This window comes from Macrobrachium rosenbergii, chromosome 12 (genome assembly GCF_040412425.1).
Source record: "Macrobrachium rosenbergii isolate ZJJX-2024 chromosome 12, ASM4041242v1, whole genome shotgun sequence".
Classification (NCBI taxonomy): domain Eukaryota; kingdom Metazoa; phylum Arthropoda; class Malacostraca; order Decapoda; family Palaemonidae; genus Macrobrachium; species Macrobrachium rosenbergii.
In genome coordinates this window covers 95,982,141-96,003,379 of record NC_089752.1, presented here as the reverse complement: position 1 = coordinate 96,003,379, position 21,239 = coordinate 95,982,141, and the positions used below count along the sequence as shown (strand labels likewise).

The window sequence follows — 21,239 nt, the reverse complement described above, 5'->3', positions numbered from 1 at the left end:
CTATGATAGATATAATCATATAGGTTTCACCTTTTACATTTATGTAGACGTTTCTCTCGATATTTTCATGAACCCTTTACCCGATGAACATTTTGCCAAACACGTATAAACAACGTCTTTGAGCGATATTTGTTGCCAGGATCACGTGAAAGTAAAAGTAATCTGTAGTTGGTCGGAAAACGTACCCAGAGTATTTGGGGAAAATAGTCAAGGGTTATCAGACTATCAGAGTTCGTCGCATGCAGTTGGTTTGCTAAGCCATTCCCATACCTGTCAGAAACATAATAACGTGAACAGGCAATGACTTGTTAATAAAGAGGACAGACATGTAAACATGCAATGGCTGTACAAACTTGCGCTGAGGAATTGTGGACAGGTGGTAGGCACTGATGCAAAGAAAGTTACCGAACTTTGCATAGTTTTGAATGTATGAAAATGAACACACAAGCGGGTTACTAGGCTGGTCAGCATTGAAATTACATGTATCTTGGTGTTTCTTAGTTTGTTTTGATTTTTCTTCTACTGAAGTCAAGCAGCTTTCTTACAGATCTACTTTTTCTTATATTATCGGCAGGCTACTTCGCAACGCATGTCCTTATCCCCAAGATCTCAAGAATATCTTGAGATCTCTTGCTTATCCTATAGGCTACCAGCCATGACAGACAGCTCACTGACTTGAAGAAATACATCTAGGCCTACCAACCTGTCTATTGTATATTAAATTTAAAAAGTGAATGAACCTCACAGTAATGAGGATACTGGCTATGGTAGTGTATCAAATCATGAATATTTTTCTCAAACATTAAATATCGTCAGTGTGAAAATATTCCGACAACTCACGAATAAGTTTTAAAATAACAGAAGCTGTAAATACTGTTGATTTAACACATACTGTACACACTTACGCGCGCGCGCACACGCACACGCATGTACACAATTATCCATACATACATACATACATACATATATATATATATATATATATATATATATATATATATATATATATATATATATATGTGTGTGTATGTATATATATGTGTGTGTGTAACGTGCGTGTGTTTTAAATGAACTTGGTTTATGGCTTTTATTATTCCTATTGCAGTTGCTATAGAAAAATGGTTTAAAACGTTTGAAATAGTAGCTTCACTAGATAATTTAATTTCAGCGATATTTTCTTCTTATTCCTTTTTATCAGCATCCATTACCATCGAACTGCTTTTCATCTGAAAATTATGTTTGTAATTTATGTTACTGTTTCGTGTAAAATTCTCGCAGGCGTATTGCAGCTTTTCAGACCTCTTAAATCTGCGTTTACCCAAAGCATCCCTGAATCGTTTAAAAATCACACATATTACTTTGCTCGCCTGTTTCTGTGGATCTTATATTATTTTATTTAACATTTCTCGAACAACCGGGAGGATAAATTATCACCCATTATCAAAAATAGAGTTTACACAACAAAAAGTTCGCCCAAAGCGAGTGGCTGAATCTCAAACACTTGACACCAAACGATGTAAAAATGAATGTTATCGTACATACCTTTTGTATTGCCTTTGCACATCACCACTGCACAGATAGGTGAATTTGAATGCAATTTTCAGCTGCTGGGCTCAGGCCTATAATAATGGCAGTGTGAATTTCCTCTCAGTAGCCAGTTCGATTACTGGTAACTCTTCTAACGCTAATCTGCACCAGTTGCACTGAATTTACAACCACTCTGACTCAATATCCATGTCAGTTCCGTTTCTGATCCTTTCGATCTCCTCTAATGTTTTACAACATACCTCATTCGCTTCAAGCTTAAGAAAACATGATAAAATTTATGCATTTTTATAACGGAAGAAATACGGTCCCTTGTTCTGTGATTTGCTGCACATTTGCTGCAGCATGGCTCATCACATCTCTCTTTGGCAGGGCATTTCTGTTCAATGCAGCCAGACCTTTGACAGCGGAAACACGCGGTGACGTGATATCTGTCTCTTACACAATTTGTCCCCAACTCCAGTTTTATCTTATCACGATTCTTATGAATTAAGTCTCTAACTACTTGATTACATCTCATCGTGAAGCTTAGTATTCCCAGCGGCCAGCTTATCAAAAATACTTGACCTCTTGTCCTCAATATTATTGGCATTCTTCAACTTAATTATATCTTAAAGTTGGGTTTCTTATAAGATCTTCCTGTACTTCTTCACTCAATACATTACATGACATAATTTTAAATGAAATCCTCACGTTTTTCATATTTACGTTATGAAAATCTTCAAACTTGCTGACAATATCATCTCGCATTCCCCCAACACCCCCGTTTCAAAATTCATAACTATTTCCTCCTCTGTAAATCTGCTGTCAGCGACTTGAAATTCTCCTAAACCCTCAACCACGTCGTTCTTTTTCCTTTAGCACTTGGGACTCAGTAGTCCGAAGTTCTTAGCGCTCTACTTCCCGTTCTTGTCCGCATCAGCATACCAGAGAGCATACGAAGAATTCGAAGCGTCAGCAGTGAATGGGAATACCTTATTACCTCTCCTCTCTCACGATGACCTCATCTTTCAGTGCATTCACTTTTACCTGCCCTTTAATGTGTCCCTCTCACTTCTCAAATGATCTCTCATCAATTTCCAAAAACCAGCTCACATTGCAGAACCAATTTACTTTCGTAGGGTTTTACTTTTCGCTCGTCAAGACCGGGCTATTTCTTGTATGCCCATGTGTACTACAAAATGTAAACGGTACAGCACTGTCTCTCGTCCCCTGCCTGTACTGGAAAGAATAGCAATCGCTTATCGTTAGGTTAGCCCGCTCTTCCTAGACCGTGGGTTAGCCCACCATTAAGTCACCGTATAGTTTCCTAACAAGCACAAAGCTCCGTTTGTTAAACGCTATTTGCAAGCGCGAAAGGCACACACGTCCGATCGCCACCACTGCGCACTACTCTGTATCTATTCTGGTATAAGTGTAATTGTTTTTATTCTTCTCATTTCCCTATTTTCTGACGCTGGACTACTAAAAAAAAATAAATAAAAAAATCCGGAGAAACCTTCGCGTAGTATTTGTAAGGAAAATGAAACTTCTGCTTAATGGATAATCCAGGACAAACTTAATGCCCTTTTATTTGAAGCATGTCAAGCAATTTCTCCTGTCGGGCCCTAAGCGTATGAGTACACAGCTATCCCAGAAAAATTTACCCTCTCAGAGGCAGACTTCCGAGGAGGCAATTAAAAGTCAAACGTTCATGAAACTGAAGGTGAACGCTGAGGAGGAAAAGTGCGTCAACAAAGTGATGTGATATATATTTTGTATCCGCAACAAAGGAGCCAGTCCAGAGCCGACAGAAAGTAAGAAAAGAATCATTGTGGGTATTCCTGATCACATTTTCATTGATTCTGTAAAACTGTAAAAGGGAAGATTGAACGGTGATGATGAATTTGGGAAGCTGTTTCTCATGAACCCATTTCCTGATGATCAGTCATCGACGGAAGTTCACATAAAAATTCGGTTAAACTCCCAACAGGATACACGAATCCTCCCCACAGTAATCTCATCTGCAAATCCTTTCCTCACATACTGAATGCGCCTTCTCCAATGAAGGTCCCTGCAGCACAGTAAACGTACTTCACAACAGTCCTCATACATATAGTACTAATGGCAACTAACATTAGGCATGACAGCAAGAACATTCCTGTCCCGTCGGACTTCACATAAGTTTAAACTCTTCAGGAAAACTGAATGAATATGCCCTGTATAGGAAACTACGAGCGAAATTCGTAATATAAAATGTATACCACACAAAAAGGTGTGGTTTTATGTGTGGAAGAAATCTGGCAAACTTTTGGTGAGTCTGAGACGCGCGATAAGGGAATTAATTAGAAATCTCTAAGAGTGTATGGTCTCAGAAAGAGATAATGTAATGATACTCTCCTGTTTACGACGACTGGGTCATTGCTTGTCATATCTAATATTAACAATACTCTGTTCAAGTGGCAGTAGCCCATCCCACTACAAGGACAACTGCGATAATGATAACTTAATTAAAGCAAGAGTAAGACAAAGATCATCGTATCCCAATTCACCTGACATCACTTCACATATCAACGGTTTCCCCTCACCAGCTGCCACATCTACCACCTCCAAGAACTGGTTTACCATTACAACGAGGCCATTCTCTAAGGATGGGGAACTACCTCAAAGTAGGAGTTTCAAGAGTTGATACATTCTTGACATACGAAACACGAATGGCTCTTATTATATGAGAAGATTACATTTACATTGAATATTTCCAGCATTGATTTCATGGACTCAAAGTCGATGCAATGAAGCAAAGGATACTCCCAGGTAATTATTTATTCCTGTTCCTTTTATTGTAAAACATCCTAACACTTTATTACAGGAAGTACCCAAAATGTGAGCTGGTAAACTTAAGTCCCTACCTGTTTTTATAACGTTCTGTGGTTCGACATCAAAGAATTCAGGAGAGACAATACGCAATGCTTGCAGGAATATTGAAGAGAATACAGGAATTTCCATATTTGTATGATGTCCTGAAAAATAATGTACACAAGTTAAACTATGTTACGCTTCTGTATACTGTACTAGTATATTAAATTTATGTAACCAGGGCAAGGAAACATCTTCAATTTCTAGCGTAAATTTGACAGGCAGAGCTTGTTCATTCAATTTTTCCAAGAGGTCATCTCCGTCTTTAAATTTGAGATCATATCATTGGTGACAGAGGGTTACCCATTACTAAATGAAACGTTTGTTTATAGATTTTTTTCCGTTAAAAAAAACTTAGAGTCACAAATGCACAGGTTAATTCCAAAACCTGACTGACTGATAATGGTGAACCCAATCCGCTTGACTCGTTTGTGTGATACTCTAATACTGTACTGGACAAAACCTTCTAACCGGGAACTGGGAGTGATCGTGGTGCCTTTTCATTTTTGGTGGGTAAGGCGTAAGCAGAAGAGGATCTGTATTAGCAGACCCTCACTTATGTATAGGACAAGTAGTATTTTTAAGATGTTATGTTTTTCAGCAGGTATTGTTTTATAAATAACATATACTGCAGTACCACGGTGCAGGTACAGTGTGCATTCTTTCTTTCTCTCTTTATACCCTACATCTTTAGTAATGTACCGCACAGTAAGAACAAAAGTGTATTGTATTGTACTATACTGTACTGCTTATAATTTGACATATAAGCCAACTGTTTATGTAAAATTAATATCGGTAAGGTTTATGGGCGACAATGAACTGGACAGTGATACGAATAAAGGTTTGGCTAGTCAAGAGTTAGCACCGATTTTCAGTTTTGAAGGGGAGCTGGCACCAGCAAAATTCTAGTGCCAACTGTACAAAACACTGCTGCATAACTGTCATGGAAACATTGATGCTGCAATCCTCAAAATCAAATAAACTGCAGGAAGTGTGGAAAACAGAGCTAAAGTTGCTTAACACTTTACCGCCCTGTTTAACGTCAAAACTTAGTGTGTAATCAACGTTCCTCAAAATTCAGAGGAAATGTCAGCAAGTAATTTGTTCTGCTGTTCTGCAAATTAGACTGTTGCACTTAAATGCATGGTGTGTTTCTTTATGAGTAATTTTTATAATACCTCAATGCATAACATCAAAGCCATCCAATTTAATGTATTCAAGTACCAAAATAACTATTTTAAAACACATTCAAACACTTTGGTAACCCATTATTACTTTGATAGCTTGGAATGTCAGGTAGGGATAATTAAAATATATTTGAAAAGAAGCTTTACTGTTAATTATGTATCAACATATATAAAACTTAAACGTTGTGATTACCATATACTGGGCTGTCAGGTTGAAGCATTTCAGTAATTGCACATCTAATCAAGTACTAGCACATCAGAGTTTTTTTTTAAATTCACTGGACTTTCTGGTTTAGTTAGACTTCATTCTTCTCCCATTGCAAAAACATCAATTTTCAGTTATTTTAATTACCACTAACACCAATTTGCTGATTGACATAATAGGCATTAGCTCTCTTCACTGTCTTTTTTTGTACGGTACAGACTTAAAAGCAAGGACATTTAAGATATCTATTCTCAAAGGACTTTCTTGTTGCAGAAGCTGAACTAATGTAACGATGATGTAAAGAAAACTGCAAGAAACAAATACAGTACTGAAAGACAAGGATTTACTCATTCCACTTTACATTTCAGTGAAATGTAAAGGATCTGTTGTATAGTATTGATGTTAGGAGTGGTACTAAAAATTTGGTAACTCAAATGTGACTACCTGGTAATGTATCTGCACACGCAATTTTACAAATTAAACCATTATTCTGCTGCATAAAATCCAAGTGTTCACATTACAAGTTATTGTTTACCTCTACATTTTCAGAACATGATCTTTTAGAACAAAATTTCTCAGAAATTGCATAAACAGGATCTCAGATATGAAAGCCGAAAGTTTCAACTAATGCTGTATAAGGACTGTTTTATCTAAAATAATCTCTGTACTTGATTGTTCTTCACTGCAAGCTTGAAAAAATTTGAAAACCTGTAAGAAAATGGTAACAGCTTTGCTTGCTCTAGTAGTCTATTATCTTTATTTTTAGTAACATCATTTAATGAATAAAATCATTAACCTGTCATACTTCTCAGGTCTCATTACTTTACTTGCATGAAATTAGTACAATAATAACTGAGGATAAGCAATTACACATTTAAATAAAAAGTCTGTCAGTACATATGTTAGTCAGCAGACTACTGACTTCACCTTAATTAACAGAAATGTTTCAACCAACAATTGCACAGAACGACTTTCTATCAAGGTTGAGCATATGTGTAAGAAACAGGTTTTTATGTACTGCAACAGTGAACATAAACTGAAATAATCTCTTCATCTCAACTAAACTCACAAATAAACAAATACAGCAAGACCTCACAAATAAGATTTTAAAATACTAATATAAAAATCTTTTGCCATAGTTTTACAGGGCCCTTTGTAGCTGTTGCAAGCTGGAAATGAGGCCTGAACATGTGAGAATCCCATTCCATATTTCAACTTCAGAATGATGCCTTAGAGCTGCAGATTACCCGTACATCACAGAAAAGGTTAAAATGACAAAGATACATTTCCTTACCTTTTTCTACCATCTAAGGGTCAACTGTAAATAGCTTTGACCGAAAGTTATCTTGAGTTTAGAAAATGAGGTACTCATAAATATGGGTACTGTACTACACCTCATCATCTGAAATCCCAGAATTTTTATATATACTCATGAAGATGATGGGTTTTTAATGTATTGAACAAAAGTCCCAGATCTGAAAATGACGAATACAATCATCAAGAAGTCTGATCATCTGCAGTTTTTTGAGATGTTAACTGTAGTAAGCAGTGAAATTCAGTCCTCATGAGCAAAAATCTGTTTCAGTTTAAAAGAAATGGCAGGTTGGAAAACTGCTAACACAAGATCAAGAGGAGACATACGAATCTGTTGTTGTTATTATTATTCAAAATATTCCTTTACTAACCAATGATCCTGAAAGACCATAAACTTGAAACCAAAATTTCCAGAGGTCCATGTCTATATGAGATAAACAGAAAATTATATGGATAAATCAATGAACAGATAAAGCCTTGTCTCTCGAAAGTAATATCATGTGACCAAACAATCATTTAAGTCTCATTTAGAAGGGCAGCACCGATGAGCCAACTACCCTTGACAAATGATCTTGATGGCTTCGTTTGTGTCCCCAGAAATCTTCACAAGAGTTGCAGTTGGAATCAGACAAAACAAGCTCATCTCATAATGCAGAAAAATATTATATAATTAAAACATTGATTTGACACGGCTAAAAAGCTCAAAAATAAAAATACCAATATCTTTTTTTACTTGCTGAAAAAATAGGCATGCCATAGTGGGTCTAAAGATTAGCAACTGTAAAATCACAAAAAATACTCTTTGTGAGGTAATAATTAACCCTCCCTACAAATTTCAAAATCCACACACAAGATGAAAAAGACATAGAAAGAAGGAAAAGAATCCAGGGACCTGCCAGCATGCTTAATAACTCACTATGCAGGCACTGATGCTGAATAGATAGCACCAACTGACAACCTAAATGGAATTTTCACCTTTAGAGAGCTCATCCCTAGTGTATAAAAAAAACCAGAGGTTTTGCAAATACGTCTACAAACATAAGAACAGACACTAAATAACAATGAAGAGGAAACACACAGTAAAGAATAGAGAATTTTAAATTTTAAGAATCTGTAAGCATATAAAGGAACAAAATAGACTTTACACATCTGTAAACTGTACTGTAGTCTTGGCACATAAGGCAATGGACATTCATGTACAGTATTTGATAGCTAATTTCAGAATACATTGCAAAATAATTGGGAACAACAATCTTCCAAATACAACTACTAAAACATTTATTACACAGTATATTAACACTAATAAGACTGTTGACAATTCAGTAGATGACTCTTGAAATGTGACCTTTTGACAAACACTCTCCAACAAAACGAACAAGGGAAAGCTGGCTTGCACGGGTGAGAGACCAACAGATGACGCATCATTGCTACTCCCTCAAATTTCTGATTAACATGTGGGCAGTAAGGACATCTGTGAATAACAAAACAGTGATTAGGAACTTTATATGAATGAATCATTATATGATACTATATGTATACTAAATAAATAATGCGGATTCGAAACACCTTTTGGTAGCAATATAATGATTAAAAACTGTTCTTTAGAGAAAAATAAATATGAGAACAAAATACTAATCAACTAACCTTCCAGGTAAAGAGATATTATTTGCTTCACTGTCGAGTGTCTTATCATGATCTGCTAACTGTTGACATTCAGGTTTTGGTGGTTGTGAAAACACTTCATCTTCTACTTCAGAAATTTTTTGAACACCTGCTATGGCTGCAAAGCCACCTATGGATTCTGATGAACCTCTTCTCCTTCTAGTTTTAGCAACTTCTCGGCCAGGTTTGTCTATTTCAGAAGTAAAGGACTCTTGAGAAGCTACAGGACCTGAGGAGGATTTTTCATTCACTGATTGATCACCTTGTGATGTGGAAGGAGGTTCATTGTCTGGGTCTTCTTTCATTAACACTAGAGGAACCGATGAAATAGCAGTAGGCTCTGCTGAGGGAGATCGTGAGGATGAATTTTCACCTGAGAACAACAATAATGAAACTTCATTACAATTATCAAAAGGTTTTTTGTATTATCAATATCACTGTAGTGTAGTTCAACAAGAACACAGTCAAAATTCTAGTCTCATACAGCCAGTCTGAAGAATTTACTCTTAAATGAGGTGGAACAAGAAAATGTTACTTAGATGTCAGACAGACAAACATGAAATGAGCAAAAGAAATTAAATGATGGAAAGTAAAGTGACAAATCAACATAAGAAAGGGCCAGAGGGATCAGCGGAGCCTTTATTCTTGCTAGCAGAGGACAGAATACCTCTATAAGATTGTGTCTCCTATTACAAAGTGCTTCTGCAGGTTGTAGCAAGTAAAATGTACCCTATATTTGAACTGTTATAATTTTTCTTATCTGAATGACTTGTTATCCAGGACACTCCAACACACGGTCCTCTCTCTTTTTAGTAGCAAGAGCATTCTCCAGTAATTCAGATATCAATTAATTGTCTTTTCTCTACAATGTGGCACACCAGTGCAGCAAAATCTTTAATGTATATAACATTAAAATCATACTTCTATTATAATCTATTAACCTGTAAAATACCCTAAAATAATTATAATCTTACAGTTAACTGCAATGCAAGTTCACAAATTTCCATTATTTCCAACTCATGTCATTTCTGCTTTACCCTTCCCCTTTCTCTTGCTCTTCCAGGCTGTGATGATTGGTTGATAATGTTTCACAATTTGGCATAGACCTTATTAATCCAACTTTATAACCCTCTGCAAATATGGTGAAAAGTTTCTGTGATTAGTTTCAGTGTTACGTATACTGTACATCATCACCACCGTCATCATGAAGCTGCAGTAACTAACACTAAGAAACAACACCAAGCCAATTTAGTTTTTTTGCAAAGGGGGATGACCGAATCTGAGACAAAGGCAAAAGGTGGAAAGGCAATATAAAATCATTTAAATGAAGCAAAATACATCAAGCTTAAAAATATGCAAACTATAGAAATTGGGAAAGCATAAACAGAAATGGATTCCACAGTTTGATGGTAAAGAGGAGACAATGAACTCTAAGGTTGGTTATCATTACCCAGTCAATGTGAAATGTGATGTTCTACCAGAAACCAAGAAAGAAAACAATCACAGTATCCAAAATAAATATATTGTTATGTGATCATTCTACAAATGGATGAATAAGGCCATGAGAATACACAGATATAAGAGATGAAAATGTCAGTTGAAAGGTTTATAGATTATTGGGAATTCTGTCTTCTTTTCCAAGTCTGTTGTACCACAGGTGTCTGAACTGAAGAGGTTTTTGGGATGAATTTTAAACCTTCTGCAGCACTGAAGTCGGATCTTGTGATTTTTTAGTTAAATACCAACCATCTAGAGTTAGTAATATCCAATTTTTTTATGGCCTGAAGGCCTACGTGAGATTTTATAAATACTGCTCTCAAGCCAGTGCTAAGTGCCATGCCAAACCAACAATCAGCAATTTCTGGTATTAAGGTTTTCGAAATATAGTGTTAACAAATAAATGTAATGTTATCATTGTCATGTTAAACTGAAAGAGACAGTGAATTATTGTTGAGTGAAGTCTAATTAAAAGTGGAAATTGTTTCAATATTTTACTTTGAATTGTCAAGGTTATAGACTAAGTTTAGTAATAAGTTAGTTTTTAAGCACCTGTATGTGAATGGTTGTGATATATATATATATATATATATATATATATATATATATATATATATATATATGTATATATATATATATATATATATATGTATCTATATACATACTGTATGTATATATATATGTATATATATATACAGTATATATATATATATATATATATATATATATATATATATATATATATATATATATATATATATATATATACACACACAGTATGTACATATATAATTTGTAAATAAAAATGAAGTCTATAACATTCCAGTCTGTTGGTTGTCTCATAATAACTGACAGAGACGGGTATTTATAAGAAGGGTATGTTTACTATACATACCGGTTTGTTCAGAGATATAAGGCAGTACAGTATTACTCCCTAGATACACCATTACCTGAAACTTTTTGTGACTTTCTTGGAGGTGACTGTGCTTCCCTGTTTGGCCTCTTTGCTCCTACAAAGCGCTCAAAATCACCTATACTGAAACCAGAAGCAGCTCCAACTTGAGAAGGGCCACGACTTGAAATGTACTTCTGTCCTTCACTGAGAGAATTAATCTCTAGCATTTCTGCTGTCCTCAAAAAGGATTCTAGATCTGTTGCATCTACAGTTGCTTCTCCTCTGTCGAAAAAGTGTTTTCATTTACAAACAGACAAAATATGTACCATACTAGATTTTAATTATAAATGAGAGGAATAATGCAAGAGAATTTACAGCCACCTATAAGCACAGGAATTTATTCAAAAAGTAATTTTCCATATAACTCTATACTGAGTACCATGCAATACGTTGCTTGAAAAAAGGTAAAAATTAATTTCTCAAACTATTTCAAGTGTTAAGAAAACAACTTTGCCTATTACGTCATACCTGAGAGAAAAATTAAGTAAAAAAAGTGTAATATACTCCTGCTTAATGATGGATTACTTTCACCATAAACATACACCCACCCCTCATTTCATGACTTAGGTTCTAGACAGGTCGCTGAATGAAAATCGTCGTTGTGCAATTAAATGGGTAACTTCTTAAGTAAATTTCTCCCCACCAACATAAATTCAGATTTATTTTCAATCTGTCTCAGCTGCATGTACTGTAATATGATCATTACACATTGAGAGAACGTTATTTAAATTCCTTACACACTGGGAAGAATAATGTTTAATTTCTCATTTGCACCTTCAATATCAGCTTTGGTCAAAGAAAATTGGGTGTCCTCCACAAATAGTTTGAAATTAACCTCATGTCTCTTTGGTACATTTGTCAATTCTGTCATATATATACAAAATACAGTAGGACTGAACCTAACACACTCTCTTTGGGGTAGTCATCCCCTCAATGTTTCATAAGATGAATATGAGTTTCCATTTTATACACAGTACTTTTGGTTATGCAGGTAGGTCTGCAAATACTCACAGACTTCATCAACAGTTCTAATGGATTGTAAATCCATTCATGTAAACATGCAGAGTAAAATTTCATCTATTCCTAAAACTTGTTTTCTTTGTCACATTATTTTTAAATGCCAATATTTTAAAGGTTATTACCAGTATTTTAAAGGTTATAAGCTTATGCACTGGATATATAATGCACTTCTCAACACTAATACCTGTTACACTGTCCTTTATCAAGTCACTTAAAAGAAAACCAAGATATGTCCAGTCAAAGTTGTTGCACAATCAACATTGTTAATCAATCAATGGGATTTTTACAGCCCATTAAAGGTTACTACATTATGATTTCCCAGGTCATCCATGCACAGGTTAAAGTCCTCAGAGACAGAAAGTTTCATTGGTGAAATATGAATCAGTTCCAGAAGTACTGTTACTAAAGTAGCCTATAGCTTTAACAACCAGCGCTTCCCAGGCCAACAAAATTCTTAACCCTCCCTGCTGGTATTATGTATTCTCCAAGTGTTTCTTAGGAGATTTTAGGGTTTCCTAGGTTATGCCCTGGTCCTTTATTTTTATGAGTTCCTTGCATGAAATTAAATGTCCAATATTGTGTTCTCCAACTCTTCTAAGTTCCTTTTAATTCCCTCATTATTTTTCATCTTTATTTCCTTTTAAGTGTTTTTGTCTTTTTTCATATTCTATAAACTTTTTTTTATCTCTATATCGTATTTATTGCTATTGTTACGAAGCTTTTTGTCCCCAGGATGGTCTTAGCTGATGCTCTACTGCTTCTTTTATTGGTATTTTCTCCTCGTAGTTTATAACGATATGGAACAAAACATGAGTTTTTGATACTCTTTAACCCACAAAGCAGATTCTATATAAGCCTTCAATACAGTGTGTGCATTGCTTGCACATACTTTCCTATTAGAGTTCTATATTGTGTCGTCTATGGTTCTTTCAGGTGTTTTTCAGTAGTGTTACTCCATTTTCTATGTTGGCACATAATGTTGGGATTATAAGCTTCCCAGTTCCGCTGCCGAACCCAGGTTTAGCAGCCAGGTTTGTCAGCCTCTCACAGCCACGTCCCCATATGTCACTCACGGTCTTTGACCCACGTGGGTAACATCATCTGTAACTACTGTTAACCTAAATCAAACGGTCGCAGTAAACTGTGAATTTAACTAACTCATCCACTCTCGTGTATGAGTTCCCTCACAGGACCAGAAGTGATCCATAGAACTTATGCCTCACTTCTGGTGGCATCTCTCCTACTTTCTTTACGTTCCTGTACTTTCTGGTTTCTCGTAACATGTACTCTTCCTTACACCCATTTCCTTAGATCCATATTCCGTTCACCATTTTCCTATTCTTTTATAGTGCTTACTGGGCTGGTTTTCCCTTCAGTACTCTTTATTCCTTGTCAAATATGAATACTGGTGACTTATTGCCTAATATTAAATATAAATTTCTTGAGTTGTTCAAAGCTGAAGCAACTGCCGATTGCAGTTTCTGCTTCTTTTCTGCTTCATGTCATCCACAAAAATCAGGGACTATTTTCATAACCTCTATTGTTGTTACTTTTTTCTGTATATTTCATTCATTTTGTCTGTTACTATATCGCTTAACTTTGGACCATATATTGTCCTTTGCACTGCAGCCTTTGTTATTTCAGTGATTTCTGTCTGCATGCTGGACACCTTATCACTGCCTTGCAGTCTTCATTCATCTTCTGTATAAGCCACGCCTAATTCCCCCCCAACCCACCGCTTATCATTTTTCCCATTTCTTTGGTGCCATTTTTCAGGTCTAGTTTACCGAAGCATTTATATGCGACAACAAATCACATATATGCTGGAGCTTCGAAGACGGTATGATAATCAATTACAGTAGTTCTTCCTTCCAATCTACCACATCGGAATCTGGTTATTTTTCCTTCTGTTTCTTCTTGGTTCTTTCCATAATCACTTTTCAATTAACTTATTTACATTGTCAACTATGAACATTCCTCTTCTGTGTTCAATGTCTAATTTACTGCCTTTTTTATGCAGACGGGATTTTCATCTGCTCCCATTCCTCCGCCATGTTTTGCTCATCTTTAATTCCACCAATAAGAATCAACACATTCAACTATTTCTTCACCCATGCTCTTCATATTACGTTAATTTACCCTTTGTCTGTCAATAGTGTGTCTTTTCTACGTCATGAATGCTGGATTGTTGGATGTTTTCTTCATTCTCTTTCTCATTTAGTATTACCATCTGTTTTTAGCGCAGGATTTTAGTTTCATCTTACCCTTCCCCCTCTTCCTCTTCTGTCCAGTGTCTCTTCCACTTTTTCTTTCAGTCCTCACAGTAGAAGCAAGCATATTCTGTTTGATGAGCTGGGGTTCCTCTTTATCTTTGACAATGGGATAAGGTTTGACGTTGCTGCTTGGAGGAATATCCAGGCAGCAACGCCAAACCTTATCTCATTGTCAAAGATAAAGAGGAACCGCAACTCATCAAGCAGAATATGCTTGCTTCTACTGTGAGGACTGAAAGAAAAAGTGGAAGAGACACTGGACAGAAGAGGAAGAGGGGGAAGGGTATGATGAAACTAACGTCCTGCACTAAAAACACTTCTAATCTCCTATTTGAATTTCCTCTTTGACCCCATCGGAATATTTAAGGCAGAACCAGTTCATCCCTTTCTCCTTTTCAGTTATTTTAATCTACTTCATATGGGTCTTTGTATTTTGGAGTGAATATAAAGCTGTCTCCTACATTTGTCATTCCGTAATATCGTCTTCTGGATCTGACTGAGCTTGGCATTGTTCAATCTTCGTCCCCAAACCCATCTTATTTCCTCAGGGAAGACATAAGTAGGATACTGGCCTGCTTATGTCTTCCCTGAGGTCTATCTTTGAAACACCTCTTTTATCTATCAATGAAACGTCACTACTGCCGAGATCTTTATTCAGAACATCATTTTCGTTTACCTTTTCTGAGAGTTTGATCCGTCTTCCTTTCGAGGTATTTCTAACTCCAATCTTTGTAATTACATTTGAAGAGGAAAGTCAGAAAGAGGAAATACAAATAAGGATAATGTTGCATTAGAGGTTGAGGCATTAACATGACCAGGTAAAAATGGCAGACAGTGGTTAACAATGTCTGCCATTTTTACCTGACCATGCTGCTGTCTCAACCACTAACACAATACTTTGACTTTTATTTCCTCTTTCTGACTTATCTCTTCAAATGTAATCAACATAACTGCATTTCAGTCAATATAGTGCCTTACACATTTACCCAAGGTTTCAACCAGTGACATATGATACCCTAAGCTCAAGTAGTTTACGACATCTTTCGGACAGTAAAAGGACTTTGTAAATTTTTTCTAAATCTCATTCTAAAGCTTGGTTAACTGTTCCATCTAAAAATCTTGGTTAACTATTCAATCTAAATTTTGGCTAACTGGTCTATCTAAATCTTGGTTAACTGTTCTATCTACATCTTGGTCAATTGCTCTATCTAAATCTTGGTCAACTTTTCTATTTAAATCTTGGTTTGTTGTTAACTGTTCTATAGGTGCCCTCTACACAAAATTAAGCAGTTGTGGAATGCAGCACAGTTTTAGAACTCCTTTATCCTGGTCATCACTGCAAAACGTCATTGAAAGAGATAATCACTAAGCAACGAGTGATTGTATACAGTACACATTTATACTTACATATCTCATTAAATGTGTATACAGTAATGTGTTTCTAAGTTTAGTCTTCAGCTCAGTATCAAAGAACACTTCCAAGCATGATTCCCAGCAAATGGTCTAAAGTATAATTTTTAGTGAAATGACCAAATTACAAGCCATACGTTGTAAAAGTCCTAAAATATACAAAAAACACAGTTAAATTGTATTCTGTTTAGAAAAACACTTACGTGTAAATAAAATGGATGATGTTACGAAGTTCTGCAAACTTGACATCACGAAGAAGCACTACACTCTGCACATTCTGTTCACGACTCAGGACTTGACGAAAATAAGAACTTGCTAAACAAAGAACAATCTGGAAAAAGATGAAATATGAATATGCAAATACCGTAGGCTGAAGATGAAAGATGAATATGCAAATACCGTAGGCTGATTTCATCAACTTAAAATATAGAGCAATGCCGACATTTTTCCACCTGAATACACACGCGTGAAGTGACTTTCCATTTAGGAGCTGTAACAGCATTGACTACGAAATTGAAATGCTATACTTCTCTAAATAACAGGAACTTGAAGTTAGCATCACACATGATGCAAGGTGTACAATAGCATGAAAAATGTATAAATCTTAATCAAAGCGAAGAAAAATTCCGTCTCTCTACTGTAAGCTTATCCTTAAACTGACTGCTAATAACATGTGACCCATCTTAATGCTTTTTCATAAAGACTGACAAAAGAGAAAGCCAAACATCTACAGCGACCAACTTGGTAAAAGTGCCAGCAGACATAAATCTGTGGACTATAATCTTCACACAGAAAGCATACATGATATTTAGCATAGGAATGGTCTGATGTCAACTACCTCCCTTGAAATCTATATATTTTACTCATTTCTCTGATATTACTGAATCGAGTTCATGTATGGGACAATACATTTTAGTAACGGGAACTCCCAGAGTTCCACAATGGCACAGAAGACATCTTTTAAACTAGATTTCATAATCTCGTACGTCCTTATCATTTCAAGTATCCGAATACTTACCCTGTGAGCTCGTAAACTCTGCCCCTCTGCCGTGAGAGTGACGTCAGTGAACGTGTCGTCTCGGAGAAGTTGGTCTAATACCGTGGTGCTGTGTGCTTCTTTTTTCAGTAAATATGGCCCCGTTAAACCTGAAAAGATGTGGAATGCTTTATTCTTATATTTAATAATGCTAGATACGTTAGTAAACTACCTCACCAATCATCTAACATTAAAAACTAATAAGAGCTCTCAATACATTTGTGATGCCCTTAAACTGTCAGCCATGGATGCTGTTAGAGCATTCTCATTTAAGAAATACTGAGGCGATAATTAGCAGTATTCTGGAAAGCAACGAAAGAGAGCTCATCTTCTCATTTTGTCTTTTGAAGGGTCACGCTGAATCAATAGGACTGATCAGATCAGCAGTCCATGTAAAATAACTGGCTGCCAGAGACACAAAATTCACAGTTTTTTCAACTTCTCTTACTATTCTTTAATGAGAAAATCCCATATTTTTCAAGATATTTGTCTGCTGAAGGTAGGCGCTGTTTTTTCCTCTTTTATCTGTCCAAGGTTCCCCTTGGGTCCACCGCCTACAGCATGCCTTGTACGACATCATCTAGTTTGTGTAGCTCCACCGCTAATTGTCTGTTACTCTTTGTTCGTCTCTTTCGCCTCCCTATTAAGCTCTCCATCTCCATAATTTTGCAGTCCCGGTGTTGGACCCTTCTTTAGGAATGAATCCTCTATGAGATCCTCATGAGCCTTTAATCAGCTCAGTGGTCTGGTTAAACAGATATCAACAAACAGTTCTTCTTTCTCTGTGAGGCCAGCCAACACCTTCGCTCTCGTCCCACTGTCAACTGCCTCCCTTCAAGTCCATACATTTTGCATATTTCTTTTGAAGTTAATGGATCGAGTATGTATACATGCCTTGGCTGATATTCATATTCTTACAAACGCTTTCTTTTATAAAACTAGATTAGACAGTTTTCTTTCCGGCCTATCATTGGAATAAACTACTTTTTTAGCCCCTGCCTCGTTGACTGCATGAATGTTTTCATTAACATATACGCAAATTCCACTGTTCACCTGTGCAGATCTCATACATTTTATGTTGTTTTAGTCTGTTTTCCAGGAATTTTTCCAGTTTGACCAATTTCAACTTTGTCACAGAATTTACATATCCTTTACAATTGTTGGGGAAGTTCTTTAAAGGTGCTTATTTCACTGTATTATTGTTCAAGTTAGTGAAGACCATCATGCAATTAATTGGGAAGAGGCAATGAAGAGATTTTTTCCAATAATACACTGGAAACAAACATCATCAAGCCCAGTTTTATAAAAGAAAACTGTTGTAAGAATATAAATGTCAGTCACGGCATGTATAAACTTGATTCATTAATTTCAAAAGAAATAGGTAAAATGTATAGATTTTACGGGAGGTAGTTTGACATAGAACTAAAGCAAAGATGTAAGCTTGCCAGCATAATTAAACAAGATTTGTCAACAGAGTACTGACCTCAGATGCTAACAATTTTACAACTCCTTCCTCTTTTTTCCATCTTCCAAGTTGTGACTATTCGGCTGCCAACCACCTGTGTGTCCGTTGGTACTGCCACTCTAGCATATATATATATATATATATATATATATTATAAATATATATATATACTTATAAATTTCTCCAACTATATTATAGTCCTCCTGAAGACAACATATAAAACGAAATTGATCAGGATTCATACCCAATGTTTCAATTTGCGTCTGATGCATTTTCATGTATATATATATATATATATATATATATATATATATATATATATATATATATATATATATATATATAATCCGTTCTAGAAGGAATGTGTATTTTGTCGAATTCGAATCAATTTCGACCATAAGAAATAACTGATGGATTAATCCGTTCTGACCATACTTAACCTTGTCTTTTATAAGATACTTAAATTAAATAAGTTCAGAGTTAAATAACCTTCTTGACAAATACATACTGTATCAAAAAAATTGGCCTACCAGTAGTAGACCGAGTGCTGCAGGCTGTCCCATATGAGATGTCTTGTGTTGTTAAGGCATTATATTAAATTAATAAAACAATATTAAAAATAAGCATCTGGGGAAAATAAAATGTAAAATAAAAAACAAACCAGCTAAATTTACACAAACATTGAAGCGATCAGGATTGAACTAAACAGTTATAAGTCCTCTTCAAAATTAATAACACAAGTAAGTCATGGACTGAGTTTTCTCCTTTCAGTTTGTTGTTCGGGAGTTAATTAAATCCGATTTTGTCGTAGAATATTTTGTATACTCTGATAAAATACTTAAATTAATTCTCAAGAACTCTACTTCAATCATCCACTTTTGCACTGTCAGCCTTAATAAATCTAGGAACGAGCAACTAAACGATGCAGTCCTTTTTCAAAATTAATAACACAAGTAAAGTCATGGACTGTTAATTAAGAGGTGAATATTTAATTATTATGAAATTCCTCAAGAACTCTTCTTCAATCATTTCTAGATATCAAAATATATCAATACTGGAAGTATTGATATCTAGAAATAACTTTAGCTGGAAAAATGAATGCTACAGAAAAGCAGTCCGTATGGTAAAAGAATGACATTACTAACGAATAAACTTTATGTGAGAAATAAGAAAGAAAAACATATACGAGTCATGTGAGCCTCCTCAGAAAGAAAAAGAAAACTATTTGCATTCTATCCGAACTTCTGTAGGTCGACTGATTAACTACAAGATCAGGAAGACCGTTCCATATTTTGGTCACTGCTGGAACGCAGCTTCTGGAGAACTATGTAGTACTGAACCTCACAAAAGAAAAGGCAAGTATGTTTTAACTACCAGTACATCTGGTACTAAGTGGTGGATGTATAGCCTGTGAAGAAATGGCATTATCAGTAGACCTAGTGCTAAGTGGCGGATGGTATAGCCAGGGAAGATCTCAATGGAATTACCAGTAATACCTGGCACTAAACGGTGGATGGTATATATATATATATATATATATATATATATATATATATATATATATATATATATATATAACTTTGAATGCCAATTGGATCACTATGTATCCTGAGAGAAAGAGAGTATTTCACATTTCGGTTCCTTTACATCCTTATATATTAAGGTATGAACATTAACTGCTTTCCACTCAAAGTTTAAAACATTTATCTCCTGAAAATGACTAATAAAAAACTGTAATAAATGTTAACGTATGAACGGCATGTCATTAGGAAATAGTCACAAAACTTCAAACAGCACGTAAGTGAATAGATGTATTATAAATGCCATTAAAACAGTCCACGCCCTAACACTAATAATCCGAAGTCAGACGACAGAGCGTCTTCCCCGAGAGAGAGAGAGAGAACTGCATCTTTCTGCTCTTTCCCGAGGAAAATGAAGAGATCTTCTCCAGCAGTTTTACCCACCCACGTAAATGACTGCCGGCGCGACGAAGGAGGCCTGAGGAGGAGGAGCTGCAGTAGCCGAGGAGGGGGAGGTGGAGGAGGAGGAGGAGGAGGCGGGCTGGAAGTCGAGGAGGCCGATCTTACTCAGCAGACGCTGGTGCTTCCGGGATCTGGGTTCGGCAACACCATAGATATTATCATCACACCTGCTCTTTCCTAACTTCATTAACACCATGACCAATGTACTGAAGGGCAAAATCAACAATGGTTACATGGTCTGAATATATTCGGAGTTTTATAGAGCTCTGGAGCGATGTTTTATAAAACTCACTATAACAAGAGCATTGAAGCGACGGATAAAATCCACCACGTTACTGCACATGCTGTGCACTGCAAATTATCACAGAGCCCTCGAGAGTGTCAGCCTTCACTCTTCAAGAACCTCTGTAAACCTGAATTATTTTAGGGTATCAAAACCATTGCTGACTACACCTCACAACTGGTCTCGCCACTCACGTGACTTTTTACTGGCGTCAAAACAACAGAGATATCTACAAAACAATGACGTCACTCAGTAACTATCTGCTGTTATCATGAGTAAATTAATTACCTAATTCATATGCGTATTTTTCCCTAGCACACCACACTGTTGTTATACAAGATGACTTGGAGTAATATTTCAAATTACAAATGTAACCATTTATTGCTTATATAAAATCTTAAATGCAAGAATATATCACCACAGATTTTTTATTTCTAAGATTCAGGTTGAAATTGCAATGGCGATAAGGAGAGAGAGAGAGAGAGAGAGAGAGAGAGAGAGAGAGAGAGA

General features: G+C 35.8%; 1 protein-coding gene across 1 annotated transcript in view; it reads right to left on the bottom strand.

Annotated features, from left to right (window-relative positions):
• Positions 1-5,756: 5,756 nt before the first annotated feature.
• The window catches only part of LOC136843761 (uncharacterized), a 37,344-nt gene continuing 21,861 nt past the window's right edge, over positions 5,757-21,239 (bottom strand). The window contains exons 4-8 of the mRNA XM_067112426.1: positions 16,982-17,150; positions 16,167-16,294; positions 11,256-11,482; positions 8,791-9,181; positions 5,757-8,617 (exon numbers count right to left, since the gene is read on the bottom strand). Coding sequence (XP_066968527.1) covers positions 8,446-8,617; positions 8,791-9,181; positions 11,256-11,482; positions 16,167-16,294; positions 16,982-17,150 — 1,087 coding nt within the window. The 3' untranslated portion in view covers positions 5,757-8,445. The remainder of the gene's footprint in view (positions 8,618-8,790; positions 9,182-11,255; positions 11,483-16,166; positions 16,295-16,981; positions 17,151-21,239) is intronic.